Below are 16,825 nucleotides of genomic sequence, written 5' to 3' on the forward strand. Positions count from 1 at the left end.
TTGATAATTGATCTATACAGATGCAGAAAGAGGATCATATTGTGAGACAATATAAAATTAAAAATGAATAAACAAAGACATAGGAACGTAGTAAAAAAGGGAAAGAAAGGGAATGATGTTACCTGGATGAAAGCAGATGATCTGATGCCCTTTAAGAAACATAGAAGACAAATATGACATGAGTGAAAAAATCAGGGCTGTGTAAAAACAGTCCAAAACTCAAAATCATGTGCTCCAGAATAACTTACAATCTCATTACAATTGGCAGAATCAACTGATACATAATCAGTGGAAACTCATGTGCTTCTAAACAAACACACCCTCCACTTCATTAACCCAGGGTCACTATCATGACAAGATTTTCCCAATTGCAGAATGGGCACAATAGAAAAAATTTCAAATTTTCAAGTTAAAGAGGGGTGATCCTTGATCCCAGTTCAAATCTCTTGAACTATAATTGGTGCATTTGAGAACTATCTTTTATTTCAACATTGGAAGTTGGATATTGTCAAAAAAGAAAGAGCACAGCCTTAAAACAAATAGGGTTTACACTTTATATTACTGCAGTTCATTTTCAGCCTCAGCTATAGCGCCAGTTCCTGACTGCTGTTCTTCCAGTAGCTTCATTTGGCGTTCAGCATGCTCCCTTTCACAAGCAGTGATACCCATGATAATGTCAAGCATGGTGCCGGTAGTACCAAAGAAGACCAGCGGACCTAAAGATTTCCTCTTTATCCCTACTGGAATTGCAAGCAAAGCCCCTGCTACAGAAAAAACCCATGTGCCCAATGCGCTGCCAACATCCAAATACAAAACTTCAAGCCATGCATTCTCTAACATCAATAATTAAGAGGGTTATGGCAAGGGCATTAATGATGGCTTCAATGAAAAATAGATCAATATTGATAAATAACCTTGTAATGGAATACACAGAAATACAAAATCAAAGGCCTCTAAGGGCTTGCATAAACACAAAGTGCAACTGCACATACACAAGTCCAACTAAGGGACAATACAAGAGCGCCAAGGCACTACACAAGCACTAAGTGCATACAAGACATTAAACAATTAAAAAGAACACAAGAATATAAAAATATATATATTTTATTGAGCATGAATGCTTAAGAGAATAACATGAATGGAGACAAGTAGTCCCTTAATATACAAAAAAGGCCCAAGGCATAAAGCCATTGGGAGATCTCATAGGAGCCATTGGGAGCTCCCAACGGTCATAGATGTAACCGTTGGGGCTCCCAAAGACTTTATGGACGCAATGACCATAGAGCCCCTACAATATAAAAAAGGCAAAAACAAAAAAGGAAAAACAAAAATACAAATCTGGGTCTATGTTGGACCAAATCTGAGGCAGACCTGGGTCAAAACACCCAGATATGGATATACCTGGTTCAGACCCAGGTTTGATGGACCTGGATCAGTTTAGACCCAGGTTTGATGGACCTGGATCGGTTTAGACCCAGGTTTGATGGACCTAGATTTGTTTAGATCTAGGTGTGATTTAAACTTGGGTCAAAACCAACCCATTATATATATATATATATATATATATATATATATATATATATATATATATATATATATATATATACCACCCACACCCCCGCACCCAATTTTTTTTAAAGTGCCGCATCCGCACCCACAGCTATGTGACACAGGAGACAAGCCCCTGATATGTCTTTAGTTGTCTTTGTGTATTGGGATGCCGATTGGGCAAGTGATCCATCTACTAGAAAATTTGTGACGGGATATGCAGTTTCTAAGAAGTCATCTTGTTTCACAAAAGACAGTTTCTCATTCCAGTACGGAGGCAAAGTATAGAGCGATGGCAGCGATAACGGCTGAGATTTTATGGGTTCAACCTTTTCTTGTTTTGCATCAAAGAGTTGTTCGGTTGTTGTTGTTTTGTAATAATAGGAGTGCAGTTACCACAACAACTAATCCCATTCAGCATGAAAAGATGAAGAATGTTAAGTTGGATCGCATTTTGTTTGTGAAAAAGTGGAGAGCAAGAAAATTCAACCTTTATTTATCAAAGGAGAAGACCAAGTGGCCAATTTATTCACAAAGCCTGTAACATCTATTAGACATTGATTTTTGAAAGGCAAACTATCCATGGTCATTGAAAGCCTGTAACATCTATGAGACAGTTTGAGGGGGCATGTTAGAAGTCGTGAGTTGTATGTAGGGGTATACTGGTCATTTGAGTTATAAAATACCTTGTTGTCTTATGTTATTGTGTATAAGGGTATTCTTGTAATTTACCCATGTATTCTTAATATAATGAGAAGGACGACCCAAGAGAGAATATCGCCCTATTCTTCCTCGCCTTTTCTTTCTCTTTCTCTGCTTTTTTTTCTTGTCTTTCAGGACACAGAATCCAAGGGGACGCCTTCAACTACTGTGTCAGTGTAAACCACAATTTTCATAGATTTTTTGTTCTTTTCTCTTAAATCTAGCCATCCAAATGTGATCCACATGCTTGGTTTTATGAGGACCAGATCAAAAATCATCTGATGATGATGCATAAAGAAGATTTTTTTTTAAGGCTTTAAAATCAATGCCTCATAATGTTCATAAAAATTCAAAATCCAAAAATTGTATTTTTAATTTTTTTTGTTGAAAATACACAATCCAACAGTTGATTCCTAGCAAATTCACCGTGCCAAACAAAGTGTTGGAAATGCCCAGTTCACATGGCAGTTCTCATATTCTAGTGACTCTACATATACATACATATGAGTGTGTCTGTGTGTGTTGGGGGCGGGGGGGTGCAAAATCTTGCGATATTATAGGTTTTTCAATCATCTCGGTATTCAAAAAATAATGAAAAGAATAAAAAATAGGAAAAGATAGAAAATTTGGACAAACTTCCTTCTTTCCTTCAACTTTCGTTCCTTCCTTCTCTCCTTCCCTCCTTCCTTCCTTCCATCCTTATTTCCCTCTTCTTTCATTATTCTTTCCTTCTTTCCTTGTGGTAATTTTTAATTTATGATGTCACAATACATTACAAGAGTTTACATTTACATTACTAGTAACACCACACATTCTACATTCTTGCCTACCGGAGTCACCTTCTATATTTTTTATATATCAACCATCATCCTGTTTAGGTTTTGAAGGATAAAACTACATAACAAAATCCCCCTTGATAACCTACAGTAAGCAAAGGACCTAGTTAAACACCTGTCAAACTAAACAAGTCGATGTGATGGAGATCAAAATAGCAAAGGAGCACCTTATGAATGAATGACGGCTTCTAAATGTTGCCCTTTAATGGAAGCGTGAAATTAATCAGAACTGTGGCAGGAAAAACATCTAAAAGCTGATTCAAAGGGAATAGAAAAACACCTAGGAACTCATGATATGCATGTCTATTCATAGGAAAACAGTGCAACTATTCAAGAGGGAATGTCATGTGATGATGCACGTCAACCAAAAAAAGGCAACCAGCCTCCGATCATATGAATAACTAATGAGGGAAATGACTCCCTCATGACATCTAAACACAAACAATGAAGAAATTTCGACACCCAAAAGTTGGAGAACACCTAGCACACCTTTCATTACATAAGGAATACTAAAAGATGGAGACAATCTCCACAAAGAAAATCATCTTATAAAAAGCAAGAAGCACCCATAATCACTTCCAACAAAATCCTATTAAATCATTTCATAAATTCAATGGGGAAAAAAAAGAAAGAAAAAGGAAACAGCCAAGGCATTGTTGCTGTCTCACATGCTTTCAGCTATATCAAGCTTTGATAAACATAATGGGTGCTCACGAGCAAGTGTGCAACCAAATGAAATCTAATTATGCCCCAATAACCAAAAAGGGGAATTTCAACCATCATCATCTCTAAAATTGGAAATTGGTGATTATGAAATATACAATTGTTCAAACATGGTCCAAAATTATTGCCATAAGCCAAGTCATAAGTTGAGCTTCTTTTCTTCTTCCCACTAGTCATAGAAAATCACCATATACATACATATATATATATATATATATATATATATATCAGAAATCGAAATTAGCCAACAGTTGAAACCTCATAAATTAGCACAATCCACAGCAAGGAAGAAACTAAATATAAAATTCAGTATTGAAAGAAACAATTTAAGTTTAGTTCCCTAGAGTCAAACCTAGGCCACCAACCTCATCCAAGATCCCCTATTCTCTATTCAACACAGCAATTACCTCCATTTCCACTCCGTATAAAAATTCTCAAAAAACCACGCAACTCTCCACCACTAAACCATCAATAAAAAGACTCACCCAAAGACATGAAAGTCCCAGAGATTTAAGATCATTGGTGATGTTGGTGAATCTAGTGAACATCTCTGTAATAGATTCATCTTTATTCATTTTAAATAGTTCATATTTTTGAACTAAAGATGATAGCTTTGCTTCTTTTACTCTGTTAGTTCCTTCGTGGATGACTTCCAGAGAATGTCATACATCATACGCAGAATCACAGACAGATATTTTGTTAAACTCATTTTGATCGATGGCACAATATAATGCATTCATAGCTTTTGCATTTAAATTTGTCATCTTATTTTCTTCATCAGAGCATGAAGTATAGTCTGATGCTGGAGATGTATATGGACATTCTACAATCTTCCATAATGCAAAGTCTATAAACTTGAGAAATATGGTCATTCTACACTTTCAATATCCATAATTAGTGCCAGTAAAAAAAGGAAAACGAGAGGAGTGTTGACCTTCAATATCACGAATATAGGAAGATGCTGTCATTTTGTGTCGGAGGACTTATTATTTCGAATCCAGCAAAATATACTCTGATACCAAATGAAATTCCACTAAACGAAGGGAGGCGGGGTTGAATAGTGGATTTGATTACGGATCGAAAATTAAAAAATAATCGAAGTCAACACACAGAGAACACAGGATTTATACTGGTTCGGTTAAACACCTGACCTACGCCCAGTCCTCAAGTCTTACCACTTGAGTATTTCACTATTTCCTCCTTTTCAAACCCAACAAGGATAAATATTACAATACCTTCATACAGACAACCCTACAAAGGTCTTCTTCTCAATATAAAAAACTGAAAAATTACACACTTTCCCTATAAAACCTTCAAAACAATATGCATCAGATGAATGCACTTTTAGAATATCTCAAATTTTGAAGATTCACTTAGAATGCTCTCTTTTCAAAAGTAGAAAGAATAACCACTCAAGAGAATGAATTTTTCTTTTTGATTTTTCTCAATACAAATTCGTGTTTTTGTCAATAAGCTCTTTGTCTTTTGACACCTTTTTGTTTTTATATATAGGTTTACAAAAAGACATGTCTTTTTGAAACACTATTTCAAATGTGTACTTTTTTATACGAGACACCTTGTCTCTTCATGACATCCTTTCTTTTATGAAAAAGTTGTGTACTTTAGACTATAATAATGTGTACCATTTCACTTTTTCATAAGTCGTCATTTCTTGAATAAATGCTTTCTTTAAACAATAAATGTTTGTGTATTAAAATTAATGCTTTTAATATAAATCGTCATTTCTCAATTAAATGATTTGAAGTACAATAAATGCTTGAGTATTTAAAATAATGATTATTTTATAAATCATCATTTCTTAAGTAAATGTTCTTATATAATGAGCTATTATATCTTTTTAATAGTTGTCTTTTACATAAATGCTTTTGAAATCATGAGTTATTATATCTTATCAATAGTTGTCTTTTTCATAAATGCTTGTAGGAAGTACAATGATTGTTCTAAAAGGTTTGATTTAACCTTTTTAAAATAATTCAACAACATACTCAACGACTATATTTAAAAATTGTCTTTTTGAATTTATATGACTCATATGTTAATGTGTGGTTTTTGAAACATATATAGAAATATGAATTATGCATGCTTTTTGAAGGTTCTGTTACATATGACTCTAAGAAGGAAAAATGACATTCTTGAAGTGGCCGATCATCTCCATCTTGAAGAGAGACTTTATGAAGATTGAGCGAATCAAGCTTTCCTTCAAATATCTGAGTATGATTGCTTCAAATGTTGCACGTGATCACATAGTCTTCACTATTCTTTAGTGAAAAAACCTCTTCACTATTCTTTAGTGAAAGAACCTTGCATCAAATACACGTTAGATACATAGAGCATAAGCATATCATATTATCTCATATCACATATTCATCATCAAAATATTGTTTCTCAACAATGGGTCCGATAATATTTGTTTTGGTTGTTTCTCAACAATTGTTTGTTAGACCTGGGAGTCTGGGAAGAACTATTTAGTTGGATGCAATGAACACCTTCCAGAGGGGGATGACAACCAATATTATCAAAATTCAATCAAATTGCCATGATTCGGCTCTTATCGATTTGAAGCAAAGGTCATACCCATTACAAAATTTGTAAGATTCACAAATTTTCTGAAATTTTGAATCAAAATAAAGAGAATTTTGTGTGACAATTCAATCTATGAAAATATTAATCGATTTGATGACTTAATATTTATACGAGCTAATTAAGGTTTATTAACAATTGTTGGATTTAGATATTAAGCATTTAATTGTTAATTATAATTAATTAGTATTTATCTGATAATTAACAAACAATTAATTATAAACTATGCCTAATTAATATTAAGTAGATAATAACACTTGAATTATTCATTAAATTATGAATTTAAAATAATGAAAAATTATAAGAGTATTAAAAAGGAATTGATATTCTTTTTTTAGAGTTGACATCTAACTTGGATTTGGACCGGATCCAATTGGGGTCGGATCCAACTAGAAGATTCAAAGTAAAAATTATATAATTTAGAGTTTTCTAAAAATAATATAAGACATATGGAAATTTTATAATTTGAAGTTTCTAAAAGTAATAACAAGAAAAAATTAAAACGTGCAAGTAATAATAATATATTAAAAAGGTAATTAAAAGTTAGAACTAGTTGAAATGAAACCAACTAAAGCCCAACCAAGGGGGTGCAATTTTGGCTTAGTCCCTACCCCGGTGAATGTGAAGTGTGAGAGCCAATGAGATTCTACATGGATCCTAACGTAGGATCTTTATAATTCTTAGGAAAAACAAAAATAGAAAAGACTAAAAATGATAGTTTTTTGTAGGTTACCAAATAGGTGAAAACCTCCACATGACTAGAAGTAGTCAAGGATCAACATTGGGAAAATCTTTTGAGAGGAGGGTTAGACTCCATCTCAACCCTTCATATCCCTTCATGTAAGCTCAATCACACATCTCAACTACACATTAGCAATTACCTATAAATACCTCTCAAAAGTAGAAGATAAGTATTCTTGAGCTTTCTATCTCCCTCTCCCAATGTTTTTTTATTTTCTCTCTTCTTTCCATTCAAGTGTAGTGTAGGGTACCTTAAAGGGACTCTACTCTGCACAAGTTGTGGTTGAAGAGCAAAGTCTGAGATAGGATCAAAAGCACCACTTCAACTTGAAAAGGGAAAGTTAAATTTTTCATTCTTTGCATTTTGATTTTTATTTAAATCTCTTCCTCCTTGTAAATGGACAAGGATTGTTCATGGATGAAACATGAATGTGCATTTTATGTACTTTCCCCTTTGATATATATGTTTCTAGCATAAATTCCATGGTCGAAAATGGATGTTCACCAATATTAATGGTACTTCATCGTTTCAACCCATGATTCATGGTATGATCCTCATTGGTTCAGATCTGAAAATCGTCTCACGCATATTCCAGGCGTTTGGAAAAATCTATGCCTACGCAATTGATGTATCTACATTAATTGAGTTCTCAAACGTATATCAGCCTCATCTCCCATATTCAAAACTTAGAGAAGCTTCAATAGCTGATGGAAAAGCTCTAAGAAGAAAGAAATAAAGAAAAGAAAGAAGAAGAATAAAAACAGGAAATAAGAATACAAGAGAGACTCCTCTTTTATATATATATATAAGAAAAACCCACCAAGAAGGGGGGGTCCCCTCATAGTCAAATCAAATATAATTTCTATCTTATGCTGATCCCTATTAGTCCAATTCAAAAATATCATAACTAACTTCTTAATACATTAAGTAATTAATTTAATTAAATAATATTTTTATCTTAATTAACTACTAATTAACCTAATTAGTTATGGGATCCACAAGGAAGGCATCCCACCCTCTCTAGAGTCCTTTAAAATTCAAAGACCCTCTTAATGAGGTCTCTAGAACCTAGAATGGATCCCACGTGGGTCGATATCCAAAACCTGATCCAAATCAAATCCCCAGTTGGGTTAGATCTAGGAACCAAACAAAAAGACCCAAATCCAAAATCAAATTAAAGATCCTCATCTAAAGAAAATATCCAAATCATCATTAGATCCAAACTCCGGTTTGGATCCAACCCTAAGCTATCCAAGATCCAAATAGCCCTGAGTCACCACGGAAAGCCTGTGAGCTACCCTAACTGTACCTGGCACCCCACTGGGCTAGGTGTGGCCCCTTTAAGCCTCTCATGGACCCTGGTTTAAGTCCAAAATGCTGCTTAGTCAACTTAGACTCTTGAATTTCACCTGAATTAAAACTCGATTTTAACATGATTTTAAAAGTTAAAGGAAAGCAAAATTGCAGATGTTACAATGTACCCCACTTAACAAAATTTCGAACGCAAAATTTGTACGTACTTAATAAGGGTATTTCTCCTTCATGTTGGCCTCAAACTCCCACATACACTCCTCAATACCGTGGTGTTGTCAACACACCTTTACTAAGAGAATGATCCTCGGGCTCAATACTTTCTCTTTACAGTCCGTGATCTCTATTGGGTGCTCCTCTCTAGACAAGTCTTTAAACATCTTTGTACTACTAGGGTATATAATAACCTTACTCTTAAGCGCATCACCAAGCACTTCTTCCTTAATCTGAGGGTCGCTAGGTACCCATAACCTCTTCCCATACCAGATGCTTCAATCTTCCTTAAGGTGTAGAGATGACTATCATCCTAACACGTAGCTACCAACTGATAAAACTTACGATAATCCTTCTGCTTATCTATGATCTGCTCCATAATCTCAATCATCATAGCCATACTGGCGATACTGATCTAATCATCCTCAACTCTAAAGGGTCTCTACTCAATGAGATACAGAGTCAAACTCCGTAGCCTGAAAAACTCCTCCTGCCTTGCGGTTAAAAGTATCTTCTACGACGTTCGCCTTTCCAGGATGGTAAGCGATTATGAACTCATAATCCTTGATTAACTCAAGCCACCTCTTTTGTCTCATGTTCAACTCTTTTGGAACGAAGAGTTAAACAAAGGTCATACCCATTACAAAATTTGTAATCTCGGTATTAAAAAAGCATGTGATATTATAGGTTTTTCAATCATCTCGATATTCAAAAAATAATGAAAGAATAAAAAATAGGAAAAGATAGAAAATTTGGACAAACTTCATTCTTTCCTTCCTTCCTTCTCTCCTTCCCTCCTTCCTTCCTTCTTATTTCCCTCTTCTTTCATTATTCTTTCCTTCTTTCCTTGTGGTAATTTTTAATTTATGATGTCACAATACATTACAAGAATTTACATTTACATTACCAGTAACAGCACACATTCTACATTCTTGCCTACAGGAGTCACCTTCTATATTTTTTATTTCTCAACCATCATCCTGTTTAGGTTTTGAAGGATAAAACTTTATAACAAAATCCCCCTTGATAACCTACAGTAAGCAAAGGACCTAGTTAAACACCTGTCAAACTAAACAAGTCGATGTGATGGAGATCAAAATAGCAAAGGAGCACCTTATGAATGACTGACGGCTTCTAAATGCTGCCCGTTAATGGAAGCGTGAAATTAATCAGAACTGTGGCAGGAAAAACATCTAAAAGCTCATTCAAAGGGAATAGAAAAACACCAAGGAACTAATGATATGCATGTCTATTCATAGGAAAACAGTGCAACTATTCAAGAGGGAATGTCATGTGATGATGCACAACAACCAAAAAAAAGGGAACCAACCTCCGATCATAAGAATAACTCATGAGGGAAATGTCTCTCATGACATCTAAAAACAAACAATGAAGAAATTTCGACAGCCAAAAGTTGGAGAACACTTACCACACCTTTCATTACATAAGAAATACTAAAAGATGGAGACAATCTCCACAAAGAAAATCACCTTATAAAAGCAAGAAACACCCATAATCACTTCCAACAAAATCCTATTAAATTATTTCATAAATTCAATGAAAAAAAAAGAAAGAAAAAGGAAACAGCCAAGGCATTGTTGCTGTCTCACATGCTTTCAGCTATATCAAGCTTTGATAAACATAATGGATGCTCACATGCAAGTGTGCAACCAAATGAAATCTAATTATGGCCCAATAACCAAAAAGGGGAAAATTTCAACCATCATCATCTCTAAAATTGGAAATTGGTGATTATGAAATATACAATTGTTCAAACATGGTCCAAAATTATTGGCATAAGCCAAGACATAAGTTGAGCTTCTTTTCTTCTTTCCACTAGTCATAGGATATATATATATATATATATATATCAAAAATCCAAATTAGCCAACAGTTGAAACCTCATAAATTAGCACAATCCATAGCAAGGAAAAAACTAAATATAAAATTCAGTATTGAAAGAAACAATTTAAGTTTAGTTCCCTAGAGTCAAACCTTGGCCACCAACCTCGTCCAAGATCCCCTATTCTCTATTCAACACTTCAATTACCTACATCTCCACTCCATATAAAAATTCCCAAAAAGCCACACAACTCTCCACCACTAAACCACCAATAAATACTCACCCAAAGACATGAAAGTCTCAAAGAGTTACTGATCAACTAATCCACGAATTGTGATTCTGTGAAACCACAAGCAAACTTATCACCATTTCAAAAGCACAATGAAGACAAAAAATCCCTTCTCCATTTCTTCAATCACAAAAGCTCAAAAGGCAGAACAAACCTAAAAGAAAAACTCCCAATCACCTTTTTGCTTGGAAAAGAGGAAAGGAAAAGGGGAAAACTCAAAAGTAGAAGAGGAAAATAAAGAGCCAAATCACACCCCAAAAAGAAGCAAGAATCAAAACTTCGAACCTTCCAAGAAGAATAGGTATCCCATATGATCATCTTGAGGAATATCTATGCAATTGGTGGTCGACACACACCTTAATTGTCAAAGGCGGTGCCTAGGCAACCTAGGGCAGCCCCACCGCTTAGGCGACCAGGTTTAGGCGGTGGGGCCCTATATTACCGCCTAGGATGCGACCGCCTAAACTTTTTTAAGAGCCTAGGCTTTTTTTTAAGACATCATTTGTTTTCTTTTTCGAGAAGAAAAAGAAGAAGAAGAAGAAATGTTATTTGTCCATTGCTTGTGTTATGTCTATTGTTGACAAGAAGAAGACATTATTTGTCTATTGCTTGTATTATGTCTATTGTTGAGAAGAAAAAGAAGAAGAGATTATTTGTCAATTGCCTGTATTATGTCTATTGTTGTTCTTAATTTTTTTGTATACATGATTTTATTTTTTGTGTATTGTTATTCATATTGTTAGTTGCATTCTTTGTTTATTCAATTGTTAATTTATACTTAATTTGTTTGAGCAAGTTAAGGTCATGTAATATAATTGCTTTACAGTGTTTAACAACCTATTATGTGTCCATTGCTTGTATTATGTCTATTGTTGAGAAGAAGAAGACATATTATTTGTCTATTGCTTGTATTATGTCCATTGTTGAGAAGAAGTATAAGAGATTATTTGTCAATTGCTTGTATTATGTCTGTCGTTGTTGTAAATTTTTTTTGTATACATGATTTTATTTTTTATGTATTGTTATTCATATCGTTTGTTGTATTGTTTGTTTATTCAATTGTTAATTTATTCTTAATTTGTTTGAGCAAGTTAATGTTATGTAATATAAATGCTTTAGAGTGTTCAACAATGTATTATTTGTCTATTGCTTATTGTTGATTGATTTTATATTGTATACGTGTTTCTTATTATTTTTTCTATGTTTTTTTTAAAAAAAAAATATTTGGAGTACCGCCTAGGCCCCGCTTAGGCTCAGCCTAGGCCCCGCCTAGGCTCAGCCTAGGCCTCGCCTAGGCTCAGCCTAGCGCCTATGAGAACTAAGACACCCATCAACTTGGTCTCAGAGGAGTTTGGTAAGCCAAAAGGTTTTTAGCTCAACCAACTGGTATTTTACCCTTGAGAAGATTTAAATCTCAATACACCAACTTCACCCACTATTCTGGAAATAGGCCCACCTTGAACATCTTTAGAAGCCATCATCAATCATATCAGTCCTTTATAAGCAAAACTTATGCTTCTAGACCACTCAGTACCACCCCTTGATGCAAAGAAGCTACTTCATCTCCTGAAAGAAACTCAATTTGATCATCTATATCAAGAACAAATTACTAAATATTCTCACAGAGAGAAAGAGAGAGAACAAACTACTCAATTCTTCATTGTTCTGAAGGAAACCAACTTGACCATCCTAGAAGCCATGGTTAACACCAATATTCCTTCATAAGCAAAATTTACGCTTCTAGACAAACTCAAGATTGACTATACGATACAAAAAACATGCTACCAAGAGAATTAAGAAAATATTATAGGTTTTTCAATAATCTCGATATTCAAAAAATAAGGAAAAGAATAAAAAATAAGGAAAGATAGAGAATTTGGACAAACTTCATTCCTTCATTCTCTCCTTCCCTCCTTCCTTCCTTCCTTCTTATTTCCCCCTTCTTTACTTGTGGTATTTTTTAATTTATGATGTCACAATACATTACAAGAGTTTACATTTACATTACTAGTAACGCCACACATTCTACATTCTTGCCTACAGGAGTCACCTATATTTTTTATTTCTCAACCATCATCATGTTTAGGTTTTGAAGGATAAAACTTTATAACAAAATCCCCCTTGATAACCTACAGTAAGCAAAGGACCTAGTTAAACACCTGTCAAACTAAACAAGTCGATGCGATGGAGATCAAAATAGCAAAGGAACACCTTATGAATGACTGACAGATTCTAAATGATGCCCTTTAATGGAAGAGTGAAATTAATCAGAACGGTGGCAGGAAAAACATCTAAAAGCTCATTCAAAGGGAATAGAAAAACACATAGGAACTCATGATATGCATGCCTTTTCATAGGAAAACAGTGCAACTATTCAAGAGGGAATGTCATGCGATGATGCACGTCAACCAAAAAAAGGGAACCAACCTCCAATCATAAGAATAACTAATGAAGGAAACGACTCTCTCATGACATCTAAACACAAACAATGAAGAAATTTTGACAGCCAAAAGTTGGAGAACACTTAGCACACCTTTCATTACATAAGGAATACTAAAAGATGGAGACAATCTCCACAAAGAAAATCACCTTATAAAAAGCAAGAAGCACCCATAATCACTTCCAACAAAATCCTATTAAATCATTTCATAAATTCAATGGAAATAAACAAGAAAGAAAAAGGAAACAGCCAAGGCATTGTTGCTGTCTCACATGCTTTCAGCTATATCAAGCATTGATAAACATAATGGGTGCTCACGTGCAAGTGTGCAACCAAATGAAATCTAATTATGCCCCAATAACCAAAAAGGGAAAATTTCAACCATCATCATCTCTAAAATTGGAAATTGGTGATTATGAAATATACAATTGTTCAAACATGGTCCAAAATTATTGCCATAAGCCAAGTCATAAGTTGAGCTTCTTTTCTTCTTTCCACTAGTCATAGGAAATCGCCATATATATCAGAAATCCAAATTAGCCAACAGTTGAAACCTCATAAATTAGCACAATCCACAGCAAGGAAAAAACTAAATATAAAATTCAGTATTGAAAGAAACAATTTAAGTTTAGGCTCAGCCTAGCGCCTATGACAACTAAGACACCCACCAACTTGGACTCAGAAGAGTTTGCTAAGCCAAAAGGTTTTCAGCTCAACCAACTGGTATTTTACCCCTGAGAAGATTTAAATCCCAATACACCAACTTCACCCACTATTCTGGAAAAAGACCCACCTTGAACACCTTTAGAAGCCATCATCAATCATATCAGTCCTTTATAAGCAAAACTTATGCTTGTAGACCACTCAGTACCACACCCTGATGCAAAGAAGCTACTTCATCTCCTGAAAGAAACTTACCTTGATCATCTATATCAAGAACAAATTACTATATATTCTCACAGAGAGAAAGAGAGAGAACAAACTACTCAATTCTTCATTGTTCTGAAGGAAACCAACTTGACTGTCCTAGAAGCCATGATTAACACCAATATTCTTTTATAAGCAAAATTTAAGCTTCTAGACAAACTCAAGATCGACTATACGATACAAAAAACATGCTACCAAGAGAGTTAAGAAAATAGTTGTTTGATATTCATCAAGATGTATGTTCTAACTATCCACATGCAATTAGAGAAACCACCACCAAGAAGAAGAAGAAGAACTCACTTTGCAACGGAGCAGTCCTCAAGTTGCTTTTGGGTTTCTGTGGCCCCAACCTTCTCCATTTTGATGTAGGGGGTACTGTAAACCCTTCGTTTCTCTACTTAGGGAGCCTGTGGGTGAGGAAATGGAGCACTCTGCTTTTGAAACTATGGCATCACATAAATGATAAATTCTAATTTCTAACTAATCATTCATGAACAAGTAAAAATGGCAAAGGAATAATCAACTGCGCTTTCTAAAAGAAACCCAATTCTTCCATATCCGGTACAGGAGGTAGACGTCATATGGCCAAGCCTCATGCACTGATGTAGTTGCATTGTACCCCACTAATCGAACACATACAGTTATGCACCATCAAAGGGAAAACCAGGAAAATCAAAAGCCCCAAAGTCAAAAAATGCATCTGTGAAAGAAAATCAAAAGCCCCAAAGTCAGAAAGTTCAAAATAAAATTATAAAAAAAAAACTATTTTATCCTAAGTATCTAACCATTTTAGCAGAGAGAGATCAGGGAAGATTCAAAACACCCAAAAAGCCCTAGCAAAAAGCCTTAATCCTAATGGCTATATCGGCCTACTCCGCCTGAGAGAGAGAGAGAGAGGATTGGACATGTAAAAGGCTGATGAAACTATGTTATTAGTCAAAGGTAAAATCTATAAAGCTATTTAGCCAAATTATCAAACAAGAAACAGATCCATTAGGATGTTATAGATTACAAAAAACACATGTTAATTCCTGAACAAAAAACATAAAAGAAAATAGACACAGCATTGATCTTGAAAGTATAACACTCATTAGTATGTTTTGCATTCTAAGGATAAGACATATATTTATCAACAAAATAATAAATAAAGACAAATAAAGTAATTAGATTTATGACCTATATTTTAGAAAGTATGTTATGTAGTATGTATTACCAAGGAAATATCATATATATCTTTAACAAAAGCAAAAAAAAGGAAAAATATCATAAGCATTACAAATGTATGTCATATAATACCAAAGAAAATTAAATGTCATTTTCAAGAAAAATGAAAAAAGAAAGACCCGAACAAAACAAAGAGAAAAAATAAGGCTTGATATCATGATCCTTAACTCAATGAATACAATTATGCAAGATATCAAAAAGGAAAAGCATAAATAATGTTGACTCCTCATCTGCATTAGCAGAGGCCATAAGTCCATTGTGGATAATAATTTTTTGTTGAAAAACAAAGAGAAAGCAGATTGAAAATACGGATGCATGATCAGCATTTTCACTGGCCTATCTAAATAGTGGAGTTTCCAATATTAATGTGTGTGTACATATACACACGCACCTTCATATATAAGATGGAAGCATATAGATATGCATGCCACTTTACAGGTTCATAAACCAGATCCAAGATCAACGCCAGGATCTAATTAACATCCAGCATGTGATAAACCCAAATATTAAAAAAGAAAATATTTTGCTGGATCTGATTCTTAGTGTCCAGTCCATTCATAAACCCTAGTTATTCAAAGTACCACTGGGTTTTGAACCAGCAACTTCCCACCACAAAGAGACGTGCACACTGGCAGCTCATACCAACCACGCGGAGCCACTGTTGGTACTTTTTTTTTAGAGGCAAGATGGGGTTAGGCAGATCCCTACCAGTATACAACTATACCATTAGGTTTTGAACCTGCAACGTCCCAACACAAGGTGACCTACACCAGCTGCTTCTACCAGACTAAGGGAGCCCTATCACTACTCTTTTACAACGAAAATAACATATACAGGGAACTGGTAAGGGAGAACAGAGCATGAGCGGTATTCCGTGGGAGATAAGTGAGATGGAGAGAGGAGAGTACGTACCTCAATAGATTCATCGCCGGTGGGTGGAGGCCACCGGACGTCGGTGAAGGTCGCCGGATTCTGGATTCCGCCGATCGGTTACCAGAGAGAGGAGGAGATTCGGATTCTGCAGCCTAAATAAACCCTAAAGCCCTTTTGTTTTTCACGGGTTTTACAAAATCTCTATTTTGGCCTTTATTGCAAAAACTGGTCTAGGTATTTGCTTCCTGACATAAGCGTTGCTTTCTGGTAAGTTTCGAATTCACGTAACTCTAATCCAAATAGCTTTAAGTCATCCATGAACTCTTATAACCTACCCTAACGGTACATATCCAGAGGCGTAGTTAGGGGGGGTTAAAAGCCCAGTCCTAGCCCAGCCCTGATTCCATATGAAATAGATTTTTATCCATTTTTTAGCCCAGCCCTGACTGCAGCAAATAGTTTGATTTGTCCATATGAAATAGATTTTTATTAATAATTGTAGCTATTTTTTATTTTATCTCAAAAAAAAAATTTTCGGGGGCGCTGCCCCCAA

General features: G+C 34.8%; 1 protein-coding gene across 3 annotated transcripts; it reads right to left on the reverse strand.

Annotated features, from left to right (window-relative positions):
• Positions 1-457: 457 nt before the first annotated feature.
• On the reverse strand, positions 458-16,449 carry LOC149816919 (uncharacterized). Of its 3 annotated transcripts, none has more exons than XM_089987809.1 (3): positions 16,312-16,449; positions 14,476-14,875; positions 458-793 (listed from the first exon to the last, which is right to left on the reverse strand). In XM_089987809.1, the coding sequence occupies exons 2-3, from the start codon at positions 14,532-14,534 to the stop codon at positions 559-561; spliced, it is 294 nt and encodes a 97-aa protein (XP_089843935.1). In that variant the 5' UTR covers positions 14,535-14,875; positions 16,312-16,449; the 3' UTR covers positions 458-558. The 3 variants fall into 3 exon arrangements, with proteins under 3 accessions (XP_089843935.1, XP_089843937.1, XP_089843936.1); XM_089987811.1 differs by having other exon boundaries at positions 14,476-14,582; positions 16,312-16,448; XM_089987810.1 differs by having other exon boundaries at positions 14,476-14,606; positions 16,312-16,435.
• Positions 16,450-16,825: the final 376 nt, after the last annotated feature.

Source organism: Nuphar pumila, chromosome 14 (genome assembly GCF_984573655.1).
Source record: "Nuphar pumila chromosome 14, dmNupPumi1.hap1.1, whole genome shotgun sequence".
NCBI classification, from domain to species: Eukaryota; Viridiplantae; Streptophyta; class Magnoliopsida; order Nymphaeales; family Nymphaeaceae; genus Nuphar; species Nuphar pumila.

Bases quoted from the DNA above. Each gene is read 5' to 3' on its own strand.
- LOC149816919 (XM_089987809.1), bottom strand. From the start codon at position 14,534: ATGGAGAAGGTTGGGGCCACAGAAACCCAAAAGCAACTTGAGGACTGC. The intron at 794-14,475 runs GTGAGTTCTTCT...GGATGTTGGCAG, and splicing joins GAGGACTGCTCCGTTGCAAA to CGCATTGGGCACATGGGTTT.